The sequence below is a fragment of the Fukomys damarensis genome, unplaced genomic scaffold (assembly GCF_012274545.1).
Source record: "Fukomys damarensis isolate Sample0158 unplaced genomic scaffold, DMR_v1.0_HiC HiC_scaffold_19, whole genome shotgun sequence".
Classification (NCBI taxonomy): domain Eukaryota; kingdom Metazoa; phylum Chordata; class Mammalia; order Rodentia; family Bathyergidae; genus Fukomys; species Fukomys damarensis.
In genome coordinates this window covers 59,370,724-59,386,035 of record NW_022900931.1, presented here as the reverse complement: position 1 = coordinate 59,386,035, position 15,312 = coordinate 59,370,724, and the positions used below count along the sequence as shown (strand labels likewise).

The 15,312-nt window shown below is 49.8% G+C and overlaps 1 protein-coding gene across 3 annotated transcripts in view; it reads left to right on the top strand.

Annotated features, from left to right (window-relative positions):
- Akt2 (AKT serine/threonine kinase 2) overlaps positions 1–15,312 on the top strand; it is a 51,615-nt gene that overhangs the window by 30,189 nt on the left and 6,114 nt on the right. For all 3 annotated transcript variants that reach the window (XM_010614476.3, XM_010614475.3, XM_033765787.1), the window contains exons 5-9: positions 8,914–9,067; positions 9,751–9,882; positions 12,116–12,181; positions 13,559–13,627; positions 14,783–14,905. In XM_010614476.3, coding sequence (XP_010612778.1) covers positions 8,914–9,067; positions 9,751–9,882; positions 12,116–12,181; positions 13,559–13,627; positions 14,783–14,905 — 544 coding nt within the window. The remainder of the gene's footprint in view (positions 1–8,913; positions 9,068–9,750; positions 9,883–12,115; positions 12,182–13,558; positions 13,628–14,782; positions 14,906–15,312) is intronic.

Below are 15,312 nucleotides of genomic sequence, written 5' to 3'. Positions count from 1 at the left end.
AAAAAAAAAAAAAAAAAAAAAGATCATTTAATAATTGGAAAAAATGGTAGAAATTTTTCTGGTTCAAAAGGCAAACCATGGCTAGGGGTGTGGCTTAGTGGGAGAGCAGTTGCCTAGCAAGTGAGGCCCTCGATCCCACCCCCAGCTCCTTAGAGCGAACAAAAGACTCAGACCTTCACTGCCGTGTCTTTCCCCATCTGTCCATCCTCCCTCCCCAGTTAATCACTGTGTTTTGTGTTCTCCAAGAGCAGATGGGGTCCTTGGCATCCTCGAGGTCACGTCGCACCCACGCTGTTCTGAACTTGCTTCTTTCACTTCACAGTGGATCTTGGGGAGTCTTTCTGCCTCCATGTACAGAGACTGCGCTGTCACCACAGTGTTTTACTGTTTAACAGCTGGACATTTGTGTCCCGCAGTTTACTTAGCAGTTGTTCATGGTGACCGAGGAGGTTCCCTGCCTTTGGCTCATTCTGAGCAGTGACAGTGGAGCTCCTTGATTCCTGTGTACCTGGGTGTGTCTGGATGAGGAACTCTTAGCTAGCTGTAGGGTTGCTGATCACAGGAATCCGCATTTATAAATTAGAGGGATGTTTCTGTCAGGGCGTGTCTGTGACTGTCCCCACAGCCCAGTGTTTTCAAGCATTTGGATTTTTGCCAGTCTGAGCAGGAGAAATTACAGTTTGACCCTCAAGGGTCACATGTGCTTTTTCCCTTGAAGTGTCTATTGTTTACTTCTTTTTCTATTGGGTAGTTGGTCTTTTTCTTATTTGTATCTGAACTTGACCCTTTGTAATGGGTGGCAAATTTTTTCCTCCCACTGTATCTATTTGGGCCTCCCTAAGCTCTTTGGTAGGGTAGGGGTTCAGCCGAACCTCTGGAAAAGCCTGAAACAGGACCCTCCAAGACAACCCCTGCCATACGGGGAATGTTCTAGGTCTGCATTGTCTAGGTGTTGCATGTGCCGGTTGAGCATTCGGAATAGGGTGACTGGAGGACCGAATTTTGATTTTATTCAGTTTCATTCGCCATGCATGTGGCTGGTGGCTACCCTTGGACAGTGCAGTTCTAGCCTGTACAGCGCTGTATCACGAGATACTACCTCAGTCTATACACTTGCCCCACCAGGGGGAACAAAATTACCATCTTGGGCCAGCTGAGGTGTCAGTTGACTCCTGGGGACTGAAACGTGGGTTACCTGAGAAAGCACCTCTAGACTGCTAAGTGTCTAGGACGTGGGAGTTGGAATGAGTTTTGAAGGATGGATGGGAGTTGGCCATGGCTCAATAAAAAGGACTAAGCAGCTACGGGAGGCTTGGAGGCGGAACAGTGTGTGTGTGTTACCGGGACCGCAGAGGGTTCTGCGTCACCGGAGAATCAAGGGGCAGGAGTCTTGGAAGAGGGGAAATGGAGGCGCTTCAGACTGGAGAGCCCAGCCAAGGTTTTTGGCCCCCAGATGGAGATCCCCGCAGGGCTTGGCAGGCACTTAATAAACTGGGATTTATCCCAGGGTTGGTAAGAGATTCAGGGGGATGATAAACAGGAAGCCCTTGATTTAGCAAACCTGGCACATGGTTTACAAGCCTGGAAAAGGAGCAGTGGGGAGCCGCCAGAGTGGTTTAGTAGGCAAGAGAGATGGTCTACTTTCCATTTTTGCGCAGCTGGTACCATTCAGTATGGGGAAGCTTCTGTTACTGAGACTGTGAGGCTACAATGTCCGCCTGCCTTTTTCCTTTTCTTGGTACCTTTTGCTGTCCTCTGGAGAAAAAACCACTGGGTCAGCCCCAGAGACAGCAAACCTCGGATTTCTGATCCTAGCCCTGAGCAGGTACAAGCCAGGAATCCAGCAAAGGGAGGCCTCTCCACCCAGCTCACAGCTGGCTGATGCTGTCCTTGCTGCCCAGCGAACCCCACCGGGGCCGGAGGTCCCTGGCTGCCCCGAGTCTGGGGAGAGATGGGGCGGCAGGGCTGGCAGGAGACGTGCTGTGGGTGGACACCGCCTAGATGCGTGAACGCCTGCCTTGCTGTGCTGCTGGTTGCCTCCCCGGCAACCCTTCCTGCCCCTACCCCACTGGCACTTGTTTCAGATGTAGAAAAGTTAAAGGAAAGGGTGTAACACGGGGGCCTGCAGGTACCCTGCACCTCTGTTCCGCAGGTTAGCCTTCGCCATCCTCGTCTGGCTGTTCTACGCTGGAACTTTTGTTGTTTGCATTTTTATTCTTTTGTGCTGAATCTTGACTGTCTGTTCATACTCCTTACTACCTTAGTAGGCATCTGCTATGAATAAGGATTTTCTCCTGCCTCACCCCCGAGATACAGGTTGAGCATCCCTAATCTGAGATGCTCCAGAACATGAAACTTTGAGAGTCGCTTTGAAACAGTTCAAATGTTTGGACTAGAGGTGCTCGACCATATGGTAAAGTCTTTGTATACATCCTGAAAACCAAAATCTCAGAGATTGGAAATATGCCCAGTCTCAAGCATTTGAGCAAGGGATGTGTATCCAAATATGTATTTCCTCTCTACTTGTGCCATACTTGGATTTCCCAAGTTATCTTCAAAATGGTTTTCTGTTTTGGTTTTTTTCTGTACTGGAGTTTGAACCCCCAAGCCTTTTATTGATCTACATTCCTAGACCCTTTTTTATTTTGAGACAGGGTCTTGCTAAGTCATTAATGTGCCCAGGCTGACCTTGAATTTGTGATCCTCTTACCTCTGCCTCCCAAATGCTGGGATTAGAGGCATGTGCCACCATGCATGGCCTCAAAATGGGTTGATTTTGAAATTAGGAGTCGTTCAAAGTACGTGTTGACTCTTCAGCCTGTTTTTTTTGTTTTGAGACAAAAAACTGTTATGCAGTTCAGGCTGGTCTTGAACTCACTGTAGCCCAGGCTGGTCTCAAACTCATAGCAATCTTCCTGCCTCAGCCTCCCAAGTTCGGAGATTACAAACATGAACCACCACAGCCAGCCCCACCTATTTTAATCTAATTTTGCCCTTTATCTTTCTTCCTGCTCAGACATTGATATTTTTGACAAGCCAGTCCAGTTGATGTGCAGGCTGTCTCACATGCTGAATATCCTCTTACTGCGGTTTGACATCGTTAGTTACTGTGTTGCCTTGTGCCTATCTTTCCTGTAAACCAGAGGTTCAGTGTGCAGCAGGGTTGGCAAAATGCAACCCTGCCTCTGATTTGGTACTTCTGTTGCAAAACGACCATGTCCATTTATTAAGAGTTGTCACAGGCTGCTTTGTCCTGCTGTAATAGTTGTAGCAGAAACTGTGGCTCATAAAGCCTGAATGTTTGCTGTTGGCCCTTTACAGAGAAAGTTTGAAGACCTGTAGTTTTGACAGGAATGCTCAGTGGTGTATCAGCTTAGTGTGATCTTCTTGTTGGAATTTCTTTGCTCAGAACTCTCAGTGACTTTTGGTCACACTTGGAGTAAACTCCAGGCTATGTGCCATGTCTTTCAAGTCCTGCCCCTTTACAGTTGCTGAACCCACTCCTGCCTCGGCGTTAGCATTTCCTGTTCCCTTTGCCTTGGACCCCTTTTCCCACCATGTCTCTCCACCCTTACCCAGCTTTATTTTCTTCTTAGCAAGTGTAGTATTTTATATTTATTTTGTTTGTGCCTGACACATAAATAGGTGGTCAGTGAATGTTTGTTGGATGAATAAATGAACAATTAAAACCAATTATTTATGAGGCAGATCCCAACCTAAGAGTTACAGGTCTGGTAATTTATTTTATCCCACAGGCTGAAGCTGTGTGAGCAGAGAGGGACCCCAGATTCTTCCAGCCATAATCACCCCTCTGGGTTGCGGGGCCATGTGTCAGGGAGAGCCCAGTCCCGCCCCTCACTGAAAGTTCCCTGCAGGCATGTCGGGTCCTGCCGGTGGGCAGCCCTGGGGTGAGCCCTGGCTCGAGCAGAGTGGCTGCCTGCCCTGTCCCTTTATAGGGCTCAGCTCCCAGCTGTTGTAAGGATGAGGGAAGGAGTGGCAGAAGCTTCCAAGGCCTTCAGCATGGAGTCTGTTGGCACCCGAGGATGCTGCGTGTTTTTCTCACTCGCCTCCTGTGCAGCTGGCACCCCTCACGGGAGGATGTGGCCCCACTCTGCAGCCACTGCCTTCAAGTGGAAATCAGTGCTGTTGCCACCTCTGTAACCCTTTAGCTCTCATAGGGTGTTAAGGATCAAGACCCAGATTCCTAACTTAGGTAGCCCACAGAGCCCACTGCCTACTGTCCCAGTCTGCGCCTGTCCTGCCCTCATCCTCCCCACTCTTGGGCTGGCCCCAGTGATACGGCACTCTCTGTGTCATCTACAGACACACCAGACTTCTTCCTGCCCTGGGGCCTTTGCCCTGCTGCTCCTTCTGCCTGGATCCTTTCCTTCCCCAGCCGTCTCTGCAGTTGGCTCCATCCTTCTCTCACTGATGCTGTCTCACAGCCAGGTAGATGCCTGCTGCAGGCATCGAGAATGGGTCCGTGTTCCAGTGGTGTCTCAGGTCCTGCTCGGGTTTAGCGCCCCCTCCTCAAAGAGCCTCCCTGTCTACCTCTGGCCCTTGCTCTGTTGTGTAGTCCCACCTCACCCAAGGGGGATGTGTTCCCAGCCCCAGTGATGCTTGGCATTGAATAGCACTCAGCCCTGCGTATACTGTATTTTCAGTCAAACACACACTGTGATAAGGTTAGACTTACAAATTAGACATAGTAAGAGATCAGCAACTAATAGTATGAAGACAGAGCAGGATGACACAACATTTCATCACAACCCCAAGAGCGATGTGAAGCTTAAAAAACCTACAAGTTGTTTCTTGAATTTTCCACTCAGTAGTTTTGGATCACCACTAACTGCAGGTGAGACTGTGGAAAGCAGAAACACAGTTAAGGGGGAGCTACTGTCCTTTCAGACCTTCTCCACCGCCTCCTCAGTGTTCGGGCCAAGGCTTGACTCTTAGAAGGCACTGAGCAGACACTGGTGGGCTGCCAGGGTGAGTCCTCACAGCCCTTTGTGGCACTTCTTCTGTGCCAGGTGCCATTCTGTGTTTGTTGTATCCCAGACCTGCCCAGTGTTGCCTTTAGGAAAGGGCAGAGCTGTGTTTATATCCAGGCCACCAGCTCCAGAGTCTGCTCTCAACACTGGGCCCTGGATTATGTGGGAGGCAGGTGGAGGCTGGGGAAGCTGGGCCCTCTCAGGGCCAGGAAGCCAGCGTGCGGTGGAGCTGAGGCCCTGGCTCCCAGCTCCCAGCCTGTACTGTGTGCTTGACTGAGCCCCTCCAGGTATTGCTTGGACAGTTGGAACGCCCCCAAACATCCCTTCTGCGGCCCCAGAGCCCAAATGAGGGTCAAGAAGGCCACGGAAAGTACCCCAGAAAGAAGAGCTCTTGGGTGATGCCTGCATCACCTGGATTTGCGTTCCTGGGCCTCTGCTTGCTGTCTGTGTCTGTGAGCAAATGTCAGCCTCCCTGTGTCTCAGTCTTCCCATTTATATGTATAGTTTTTGTGGTGGCGGTACTGGCGATCAAACTCGGGTCCATGCACTTCTCAGGCAGGTGGTGGCACCACTGGGCTAAAACCCTGGCCCAGGTGTCCCATTTATAAAATGACGTTAACAGTATCTACTGCCTTGGTGGTTGGGAGGATTAAAGGCATTATTAGTTCACACACAGCACAACAGTGACTTTCTCTGTAGGTGGGTGTCGGTGGTGGTATTTGCTGGGGGAGGTCCTGTCTGGAAAGTGGTCCAGGTCACAGCTGTGAGGGGTGGTGTCCTTCTACTTTGGCCCTGGGCTCCATGGCATGATGTCCCTTGCTGCGTGAACCTTCTTGAGGGTACCGCCACTTGAGCCTCTTGATCCTGTCTAGGTCCTCTGGACCACTGGCCCAGGGAAAGGTGGTATGGCACCAGCGAGGGACAGGGTGTCCTAGACACGAGTCTCAGCCCTGCCGTGGCTGGGTGACTGCCACAGTGACTCTGCCTCTGTATGCCTCGGTCTTCATGTCAGCATCTCCTCCCCATGTTCTTGAGAACCCAAGGAAGTGGTGGCTGTGGAGCTGGCCATTTACTGCTTTTCTCTAGCTGTTTTGTGGCTAGGAAGTAGGCAGGTTTCCCTGGGGGTCTCCTTTGGGTGGGATCTCTCCTCTGCCCCAGACACTGTGTTGCAAACCCTTGACAAATGTCCTGGACAGGGGCCTTTGCTTTTACTCTGGATTCTGAGTTCTGCAACCATTCAACCTTGGTCCATTTGGACCTGGACATGTGGCTGGGCAGGCTTCAGGAGAGCCCAAAGGACCCCTGGGCCTCCCTTTGTCCTCAAAACACCTTCCATGAGGTGAGAGCTTTCTGGGTCCAGCCCAGCAGCCCCATTGTGCAGCGTGGGGAGCCAGCTGGAAGGAGTGCTCCTGGCCCTGCTCCAGGGGACAGTCTCAAAATCTCTCTACTTTTTAGAAGATCTGTGATTTTCTTTTTCAATCTCCTATCTTAACACTCAAAATCAACATTTTATTTTATTTACTTATTTTTGGTTGTTTGGAGACAGGGTTATGTAGTTTTTGACTGGCCTTGAACTCAATATGTAGCCCAGGCTGGCCTCAATCACACAGCGATCCTCCTGCCTCAGCCTCCCTAGTGCTGGTATTTCAGACGTGCCACCACATCCAGTGAAGCCAACATTTTAAACTTTCTAAGAGAGGACAGTTGTGGTTGATAAGCATATCATGGGCTGTGTTTCTACCCTACCCCCAACCTTTTTGGAAAAATGTTAACGTAGGGATTGGGTTTTAGGCTGCAACTTATTCCAAAGGGGGTACGGGTTAAAGCCAGTTGAGAAATACTGGCTGGAGGCATCAGGTCAGGGAGGAAAGAGGCCAAGCCTGCTTTGCCTGAGCATGTACTGGCCTCACTGTGCCCCAGGGCTGCCTCACTTAGTGGTTACATAGATACTTAGGGAGCACTCAGTTCAGTACTGGGGATGCACCACATTCAAAGCAGATGCATATCCCTGCCCTGAGGGCTGACCCGTAGGCTGTGGGGCCCCTAGCCTGCATGGTGGGAAGGGGTGGAATATCAGCCCTGGCTGCATCTATCCTGTGAAACATGGTGTGACATTGTGTATCTCTTACAAAGCAGCACAGAAGAATGTGTGAGTGAGGCCAGTTTGAGAAAACGGAACCCTTGTGCCTTACTGGGGCCCTTTGAGCTTAGTTCTTGCTTGGTTCAGCAAACCCCAGAGCTGAGCAGCAGCAGCTTTGCCCTGGAGGAGCCAGTTGGCCTTTTGTGAGTCTGGTTCTTAGGCTTGGGGCAACTACTGTATTTTTTCTTGCGTTTGCTTTTTAAATGCGTGTCTCAGTTTGCCCCTTTGCAGTGAGGCGGTACAGGAGTGGCTCATAAGAGTGAGTGCTCTGGTTTATTAGATGCCTCTTCTGGGCCTCTCGCTCCTGGTTCCTCTCCTTGGACGTCCGAGCTCCAGAGTCCTGAGTGCTCACTCAGGATACTTGTGTTTATGTGAGCATGTGTGAGCAGAAAGTCTTTATTTTCTAAGTGATAGTGCAGAACTCCACACCATTCTGCGCTCCCCTTTCTTGGTGTGATCTCTAGACAGCCCTCACTCAGACCGTCCTCTCTCTCAGCCGCAGAGTCTCACTGCCTAGGTGCTTCCCGTGCAGTCTTGCCATCCTCCAAAGATCCTACGTGAGGCGTGGCTGGCATGCTCCATTGTGTCTAAGATGCCACCATCTGGAAGACATGCTTTATGTAATACCAAGAGATAGCAGCACACAGTTAGATGGTGACAGACTGTTAACTCCAAGATGTGACTGCATGCACCAGGGTCAAAATGTGGGAAAATGTGTGCTACCGGACTGGTGGGGATAGAAGCGGTCCTGCTTGCCACCCAGGGAAGCGATCTGAGGCAGAAGCTCAGGCTGTAGGCCCAATCTCTCCACTTGTGCCCCAGGGCCGTGGGCAGGGGCCTCAGTGCCTGGGTAGCACCAGAGCTGCAACACTTGCTGCAAGGGCAGTTCTGGAAGATGCGTGTGATGGGCTCAGCTTGCTCTTGCTTTTCTGCTCCTACTCGCTGCACTCATTGCAGCTTATTTCAATCACTGGGATCTGGGAAGTTGCCTGCTTACTCACTCTTTGAATTGTCTCATCCTCAGTGAACATACTTTCTTTTTCCCACTAGTCATGTTTTTTTTTAGATATAAGCACAGTACGCAGCTGCTCAAATGCATTGTGTTGAACCACCTACAGTTGCTAACTGATAAGTCAGAAATGAGGGGATGTGGACAGCCATTCAGCCTAATATTTTTTTCTTTTTGTCTCTGTTCCTTTGCACTTACTAGAGAGAAAGAAAGTTTGCAGGTATTGAAAAAAGTTCTTTCCCAGCAGCTTGTAACACTGCTCTGCCTGGGTGTGCCCAGGGCCTGTCAGCAGACCATCCATCCCCTTCAGAGGGTCCTGCTGGCCAGCTCTGGCCTTACACTGCTATGGCTTCGGCTCTTGGGTGCTCTCTTTTACTTTTGGTTTTCCTTTATAGACATTAGTGACTTGTAAACTTGAACTGGCTATTTGTTCTGGAGGAGTTAGAGGAGCCCTGGCCCTCCCTTATTCAAGGCTCAAACAAAAGCAACCTCCTCCTTTGATGTTTCAGCGCTGCTTGGCTTCAAGGGGCCCTCATGTCAGGCCACTCGTGGGAAATGGATGATCCCTCTCTAGTCCATGTCCCTCGCTCCAAGCCAGAGGCCTATAAAGTGTCAGGGCCCATCAGCTCTGCCTGGCTCAGTCAGTGCTCCCCAAAGCCCCCAGAGGGGGGTGTGGTGTCTGCTATCCCATTGGAGAGCATGTGGCTCATCTGGGAAGCAACCTTCAGCCCTGCCAGCCCTGAGGCCAGGGACTCAAGTGTGTCACCACACAGGGAGGAGTGGATGCGGGCCATCCAGATGGTCGCCAACAGCCTCAAGCAGCGAGTCCCTGGTGAGGATCCCATGGACTACAAGTGTGGCTCCCCAAGTGACTCTTCCACGGCCGAGGAGATGGAAGTGGCAGTCAGCAAAGCACGGGCCAAAGTGGTAAGTAGGGGGTCATTGGCAGGGGCTGGGGCTGTGCTCATCTCGTCTCCCTTGGTTCCATACAAAGTGTGCAGGGGAGCCGGGTGTGGTGGCGCACGCCTGTAATCCCAGCACTCGGGAAGCTGAGGCAGGAGGATCACTTTGAGTTTGAGACCAGCCTGGACTACATAGTGAGTTCCAGGTCAGTCTCAACTACATAGTGAGACCCTGTCTCAAAAAACTATTCAAAGTGTGCAGGAAACTTTGAGTTTGACCAGCCTGGACTACATAGTGAGTTCCAGGTCAGTCTCAACTACATAGTGAGACCCTGTCTCAAAAAACTATTCAAAGTGTGCAGGAATTCATCCAGCGACTGCAGTGTCCTGTGGGATGGGCTGGTTTTCACGGGCTGCTTTGTGCCATGGGGAAAGGGACACCCTGGGTAGAACTCCTATGGCTTCTTAAGCAGTTGTGAACACCCAGCTCTCCCCACATGTAGAGCTCCAAGGCTCTGCATCCAAGGCCTGTGCTTGGGAGAGCCTGGGCCTGCAGGCTGCTCAGGACAGTTGCTGCCCAGAGCTCCCTCCCACTCGAGCCTCTGCCAGGGCAACAGCGTCTTTTGGTTTTCTTCTTCCTTTGTTAAAACTTCCTCCCATGGGCCACATGCCAGCACTGACTGACCCTGCTCTCTCTCCACCCCACAGACCATGAATGACTTTGATTATCTCAAACTCCTCGGCAAGGGCACCTTTGGCAAAGTCATCCTAGTGCGAGAAAAGGCCACTGGCCGCTACTATGCCATGAAGATCCTGCGGAAGGAAGTCATCATTGCCAAGGTGAATGCTCTGAGGACTGCCATGCACTTGCTTCTTCGGGGCTGTCAGAAGACACAAATTTTGTTTTAGATCTAATTGGCTTTTATTTGTGATTCATGAATTGGGGCAGACTCCATTCTGCACAACAGAATGAAAGTTTCCACTGGACAGTGGTAGACAGTGGGTTTTGTAAGGTGGCAGAAAGGGGGAAAAAAGCTAATTGGTTAACATGAGGTTACTTCAGGTTACCCTTTGCAAGAATTAAAGCAGAGGAGGCTTCCTTATCACACTGACTCAGGTAGACTGGACTTTCCTATTTTTGGGAAAAACTGCTCTGTTTTAGGGTCTAGCTGCTTCTTTGTTTATATGGTGTTGGGGGTGGAATCCAGATCCTGGTACACGGGAATCATTATGCTTGACCACCGAGCTACCCCCCGCCCTGCCCTCCTGATTTAACAGGAGCCACGGTCTGTTGGGGGACAATACTTGGGAGCTCTTGTAGGGCTGGAATTGTGTCCCCACGGCCTTCCACTGCTATAAGGCTTCTTTACCCTGTTGCCTGGAACTAGGTCCCCAGTCAGAGAGAAACTGAGCCCAGAGGGGAGTTGGCCCAAATCTCACACTCTACCTCTGGCCATGAAAAATGTGTGGGCCTTACACAGGAGGTGCTGTCAGGTCTGTAGGAGGCCTCTTGCCTTGATAAAGGACCTAGGGAGGCTGTTGGAAGCTGGGTCATAAGAGGAATTTTTTTTTGTGTGTGTGTGTGTGTTATTTAAAGGTACTGGAGTCAGAAATTTCAAACATACACAAAATTTTAAGAAGAAAAATAAAATAGACTGCCATGTAACAATCATTCTGTTAAAGCAGTTCAGTCTTGTTTCATTAGCTCTGCCCTCTCCCTTTTTCTGTTGTGCAGTGTTTTAAGGACTATTTTGTATATCGTTTTATTTCACCCATACATACTTAAAAATGTACCTTAATGGATGAAGATTTTAAAAAATATACAGTGCTGTGATCATATCCAAAAAAAGAAACTGTTATTAGTTCCTGATATAATTGATCTAGGAAGGGCTTGTGAGCCTCAGTACCACGTCATTCTTCATGGGGAGAGGGGCTGTCCTGTGCATTCGGAGAGGTTTACCAGCGCCCACCAGTTGTGATAATAAAAAAATGACTTTCGACATCCCCTGGGATAGATGTGCCCAGGGAAGAGCCAGTGTCCAGCTAGCCACAGGTGGCTGCAGTTTGGAAGCTCTCCTGGTGCCTGCTCTTGGTCAGACCCGATGTTAGCCTTGTGTTCAAGTCACCCGGAGGGCTTGTGAGGCAGGGATGTCCCCCGTCCCTCCACCCCCAGTTTCTGCTCAGTGAAGCTGGGGTGGGGCCTGAGAATTTGCATTTCTCCAAGTTCCCAGGCCCTGCTGATGCAGCCTATGTGAGGACCACAGCCCTGAGAAGCACTGCTCTACTCTAGAGCCTTGATTAGATCCAGTTCCTTCTTTGGGCAAGAACACTTCATAGCTGCCGATCCCCACACCCTCTGTGGCATCATAATGTCTGCTTGTTCTCTCTGTAGGGATGCCCGCTAGCCAGCTTTTCATCGTTGTGACAGAATAACTGAGATAAACTGAAAAGGATGAACAGTTTATTTTGACTCACAGCTTTAGAGATTCCAAGCCATGAGGCTTAGCTCACTGGCTTTAGCTCTTTTGCTTAGCTCCTGTGTCCCATGTTGGCACAGTACATCGTGGTGGGGCGCTTGCAGAGAAGACCTGTCACCTTTTGGCAGCCGGAAGCAAGGCTGGGGGTCCCAGTACCCCTTTGAAGGCACACTCTCAGTGACCTACCTTGCTTCTACTAGACTTTACCTCCTAAAAGTTCCATCACCTACCAGTTGTGCCACAGGCCAGGGACCAAGTCATCGACCCATGAGCCTTTCGGAGAGGTTCAAAATCCAGATCATAGCAGAATGTTGTAGTTAGCTTGGGTTTAGGGGAAGCAGCCCTCATCCTTCCATTGTAAAGTCCCGCATTGGCTTTTCACCTTGTGATTTTAAGCAAGCCACTGATTACCTTGTCTGGGTTCATTATTTAGTTAGAGCTTGTAAATGGCCCTATCATATTCCTGTCATTCCTTTTGCTTTTATAATGGAATTGCATTTCCCCAAGTTCTCGCTCCCCTTTCTTTGTTAAAACTGGCGGTGTGAGACAGGTAGACGTGGTGTTACCCTGGCCACTCACTCACACTCTGTTTGCAGGATGAAGTTGCTCACACAGTCACCGAGAGTCGGGTCCTCCAGAACACCAGGCATCCCTTCCTCACTGTGAGTTGCACTGACCTTTTCAGGCAATTGGGGGGCCTTCACTTCAGGCCAGCACACTTGGGCAGAATTCGGGGAAAGAGCACAGCCTTGTTACAGGTCAGGTGGACAAGGTAGGCTGCCACTGCCTCCCCACATGGCCTGAATCAAGCACTGGGGTGGTATCGTCTTCTTAGACAGTGGCTTCATGTAGGCACCATAAGGGACCCAAGAGATCACCTGGCAAGACAGCCCCAGGAGAGCGTAGCTGCTGTCTCTGTGAATGAGGGGTGCTTAGCCCAGCTTGGCCAAGTGGGAGTATATTTTTGTCTTAATTTCAATTAATTAATTAATTATTATTATTATTTTGGTACTGGGGATTGAACTCAGGACTTTGCACATGTGAGGCAAGTGTGGTGCCACTGAGCTAAATCCCCAGCCCTGTTTTGTTTTGATTTTAAAGTACCGTAACATGCTGTTGTGTTTCCTGTCACCTTAGGCCAGGTGGATACCTCTTTGGAGTATTTTCTGGGCTACTGTCTCCAGGGCTGGTGGCTGTCAGTTTTGTGGGCTAGATTGAGGGTAGCTTATGTGCGCTTTTTTTTTTTTTTTTTTAGAATCCAGAGCCTTTGGCTGAGCGACATCCTCAGTCCTTTCAGGGTTTTTTTTTTTGTTGTTGTTGTTGTTTTTTCCTGAGACTTGCTAAGTTTTCCAGTGTGGTCTAAAACTTAAGTTCCTTTTTCTTCTGCCTCACAAGTTGTTGGGATTACAGGTTTGTACCACCAGGCCCAGCTGTATGTGCCATTTCCTTAGTTCAGTTGCTGACCAGGTACCCTACAAAGCCATAACATTTGTTCACATGAGATCTACCAGGGTACCTCAGGTGTAGTACAAGGTACTGTAGAGTTGTGACAGGGGTTTCCCAGGGGGCCTCTGAATACTCCCTAGAGCACAGTTTGGGAACTAAACTACTCTTTCTGGTGGCAGGTTTTTTTTTTTTTGGCACAGGGCTTGAACTCAGGACTTCTTGCACTTGCAAGGCAAGCTCAGTGGCACTGAGCTAAATCCCTGGCCCTAAACTACTCTTTGTTGGTTGACATTTTGTCTGTCCTGTCTTGAAATCAGCTTCTTAAACCATTGATTGCCACAGCGTGTGGGGTGTGTGTGTGTGTGTGTGTGTGTGTGTACACCTGCGCTCAGAAGACAGCATTTATTATATTTTACTGTTAAAATGAGAAATCATAGTTCTCTCCTCAGCTGTGCCTGGAAGTTGAACCCATCTGCTGCACTCCCAAGGCTCCTGGCTGGAGTGGGGAGTAGGGGTGTCTGTGTGCAGAATCTGTGTGCAGAGCCTTTCCCTTCCCTGCGTCTGACCCATGTCCTCCTGCCCTTGTTCTATAGGCACTGAAGTATGCCTTCCAGACCCACGACCGCCTGTGCTTTGTGATGGAGTACGCCAATGGCGGGGAGGTGAGCTGTAGCCACCTGGCCTGGCTTTCTGGGTGTTTCTTTATGGGGGAAGGGAACTGTCTTCAATGGACAGGCTGGAGGGAGGCTTAGTGAATGTCTTAGTTAATTTTCTCTCATTGCTGAGACAAAATACCCAGCACTCAATGTTACAGGGGGAAAGGTTTATTTAGCTCACAGTTTGTAGAGGTTTCGGTCCATAATCGGCTGGCTCCAAGGTAGGGTGGCATTGCAGAAGAGAAACAGTTTATAGTGGGCAGGAGGTAGCAGGGTAACAAGGGCCAACCACAGCTCTTCCTATCTCCTATATTTTATCCAAGCTGTTTAGGGCGGGTACCACTCACACCCTTAATCCCAGTGCCATTGAGCCTAGCGTTGCACCATGAATCAATCCCAGTGTCACACACTGTAGATCTAGTCACCTCTGAAAAAGCCCCACCTCTGACTGCGTGAGGCTGTGCGGGGACATCTAGACAGCCATGACAGTGAATGTCATCAAGTCCCAGCCCTGTCCTGCTCTCTAAGCAGGTGCCACCGTCGCTATTTCATAGGTGGAAGAACTGAGACTCAGGAGGCTAAGTGGCTTGCCAGGCTCACACAGCTAGTGAATAAGTTGTTGAAGGGAGGATCCAAACCAGGTCCAGAAAGGCATGGAGAGAGGCTGTGGGGTGCTTAGGTGACTGGGCAGAAGGATGTTCCTGCAGACTCTGAAGAAAGCACACGAGGATTAAAGTCTACCAGCCCTCTGATCCCTGGGTCCTCCCCCTCCTTGTACAGATAAATGTGCCCCTGTCCCCTTGTCATCCCCTTGACCCTCACCCCCTTCTCTGCATGTAGATAGACTTAGTGGTCTGGCTCTGCTTCATGTGATTTGGTCTTGCTCACAGTTCATTGTCCCTTGCTTATGACTTGTGTTTCTCCTTGCTTTCCTAGTGTCACTCTCTCCTTCACCTGTCCCTTCATCCTGTCCCCCAGATCCTCTCATTAGCATATACTGGTTGTTGTCACTCTTTATCCCCTGTTCTTTTCTCTTCCTTCCTGTGACTCTTCCCAACTCACTGTCCCTTACTTGGTTCCCATGGTGCTATGTCACAGAACTGTTGGCAGGGTGCATGGCCTGAGGGGCAGGGGTCTGACCTCTTCCCACCTTCCCTGCAGCTCTTCTTCCACCTGTCCCGGGAGCGAGTCTTCACAGAGGATCGGGCCCGGTTTTATGGTGCAGAGATCGTCTCGGCTCTCGAGTACTTGCACTCACGGGATGTTGTGTACCGTGACATCAAGGTGAGCAGATGGCTGGGGTGAAGGGGCGCAGACATGATTGGGGTCCTGGGTGGTGCACGTGTGGTATTCACACCAAAGAGTCAGCCTCATGGTTCTGTGTAGCAAGGACTTTTCCAAACCCCTGTGAATAGTACCAGCTTTGCTGGGAGTGTTTGATGGCACAAGCTCTGTGTGTGTGTGTGTGTGTGTGTGTGTGTGTATTGTTTATTTTGTACTGGGGATTGAAGTTGGGTCCTTGCGCTTATGAGGCAGATGGTAGAACCACTGAGCTAAATCCCCAACTCAAGCTGTATATATTTTTTAAAAAAACATTTTTAGGGTGTTTTTTTTTTTGTTTTTTTTTTTTTTGGTTTTTTTTTTTTTTTTTTTTTTTTTTTTTTTTTTTTTTTTTTTTTTTTTTTTGTTTT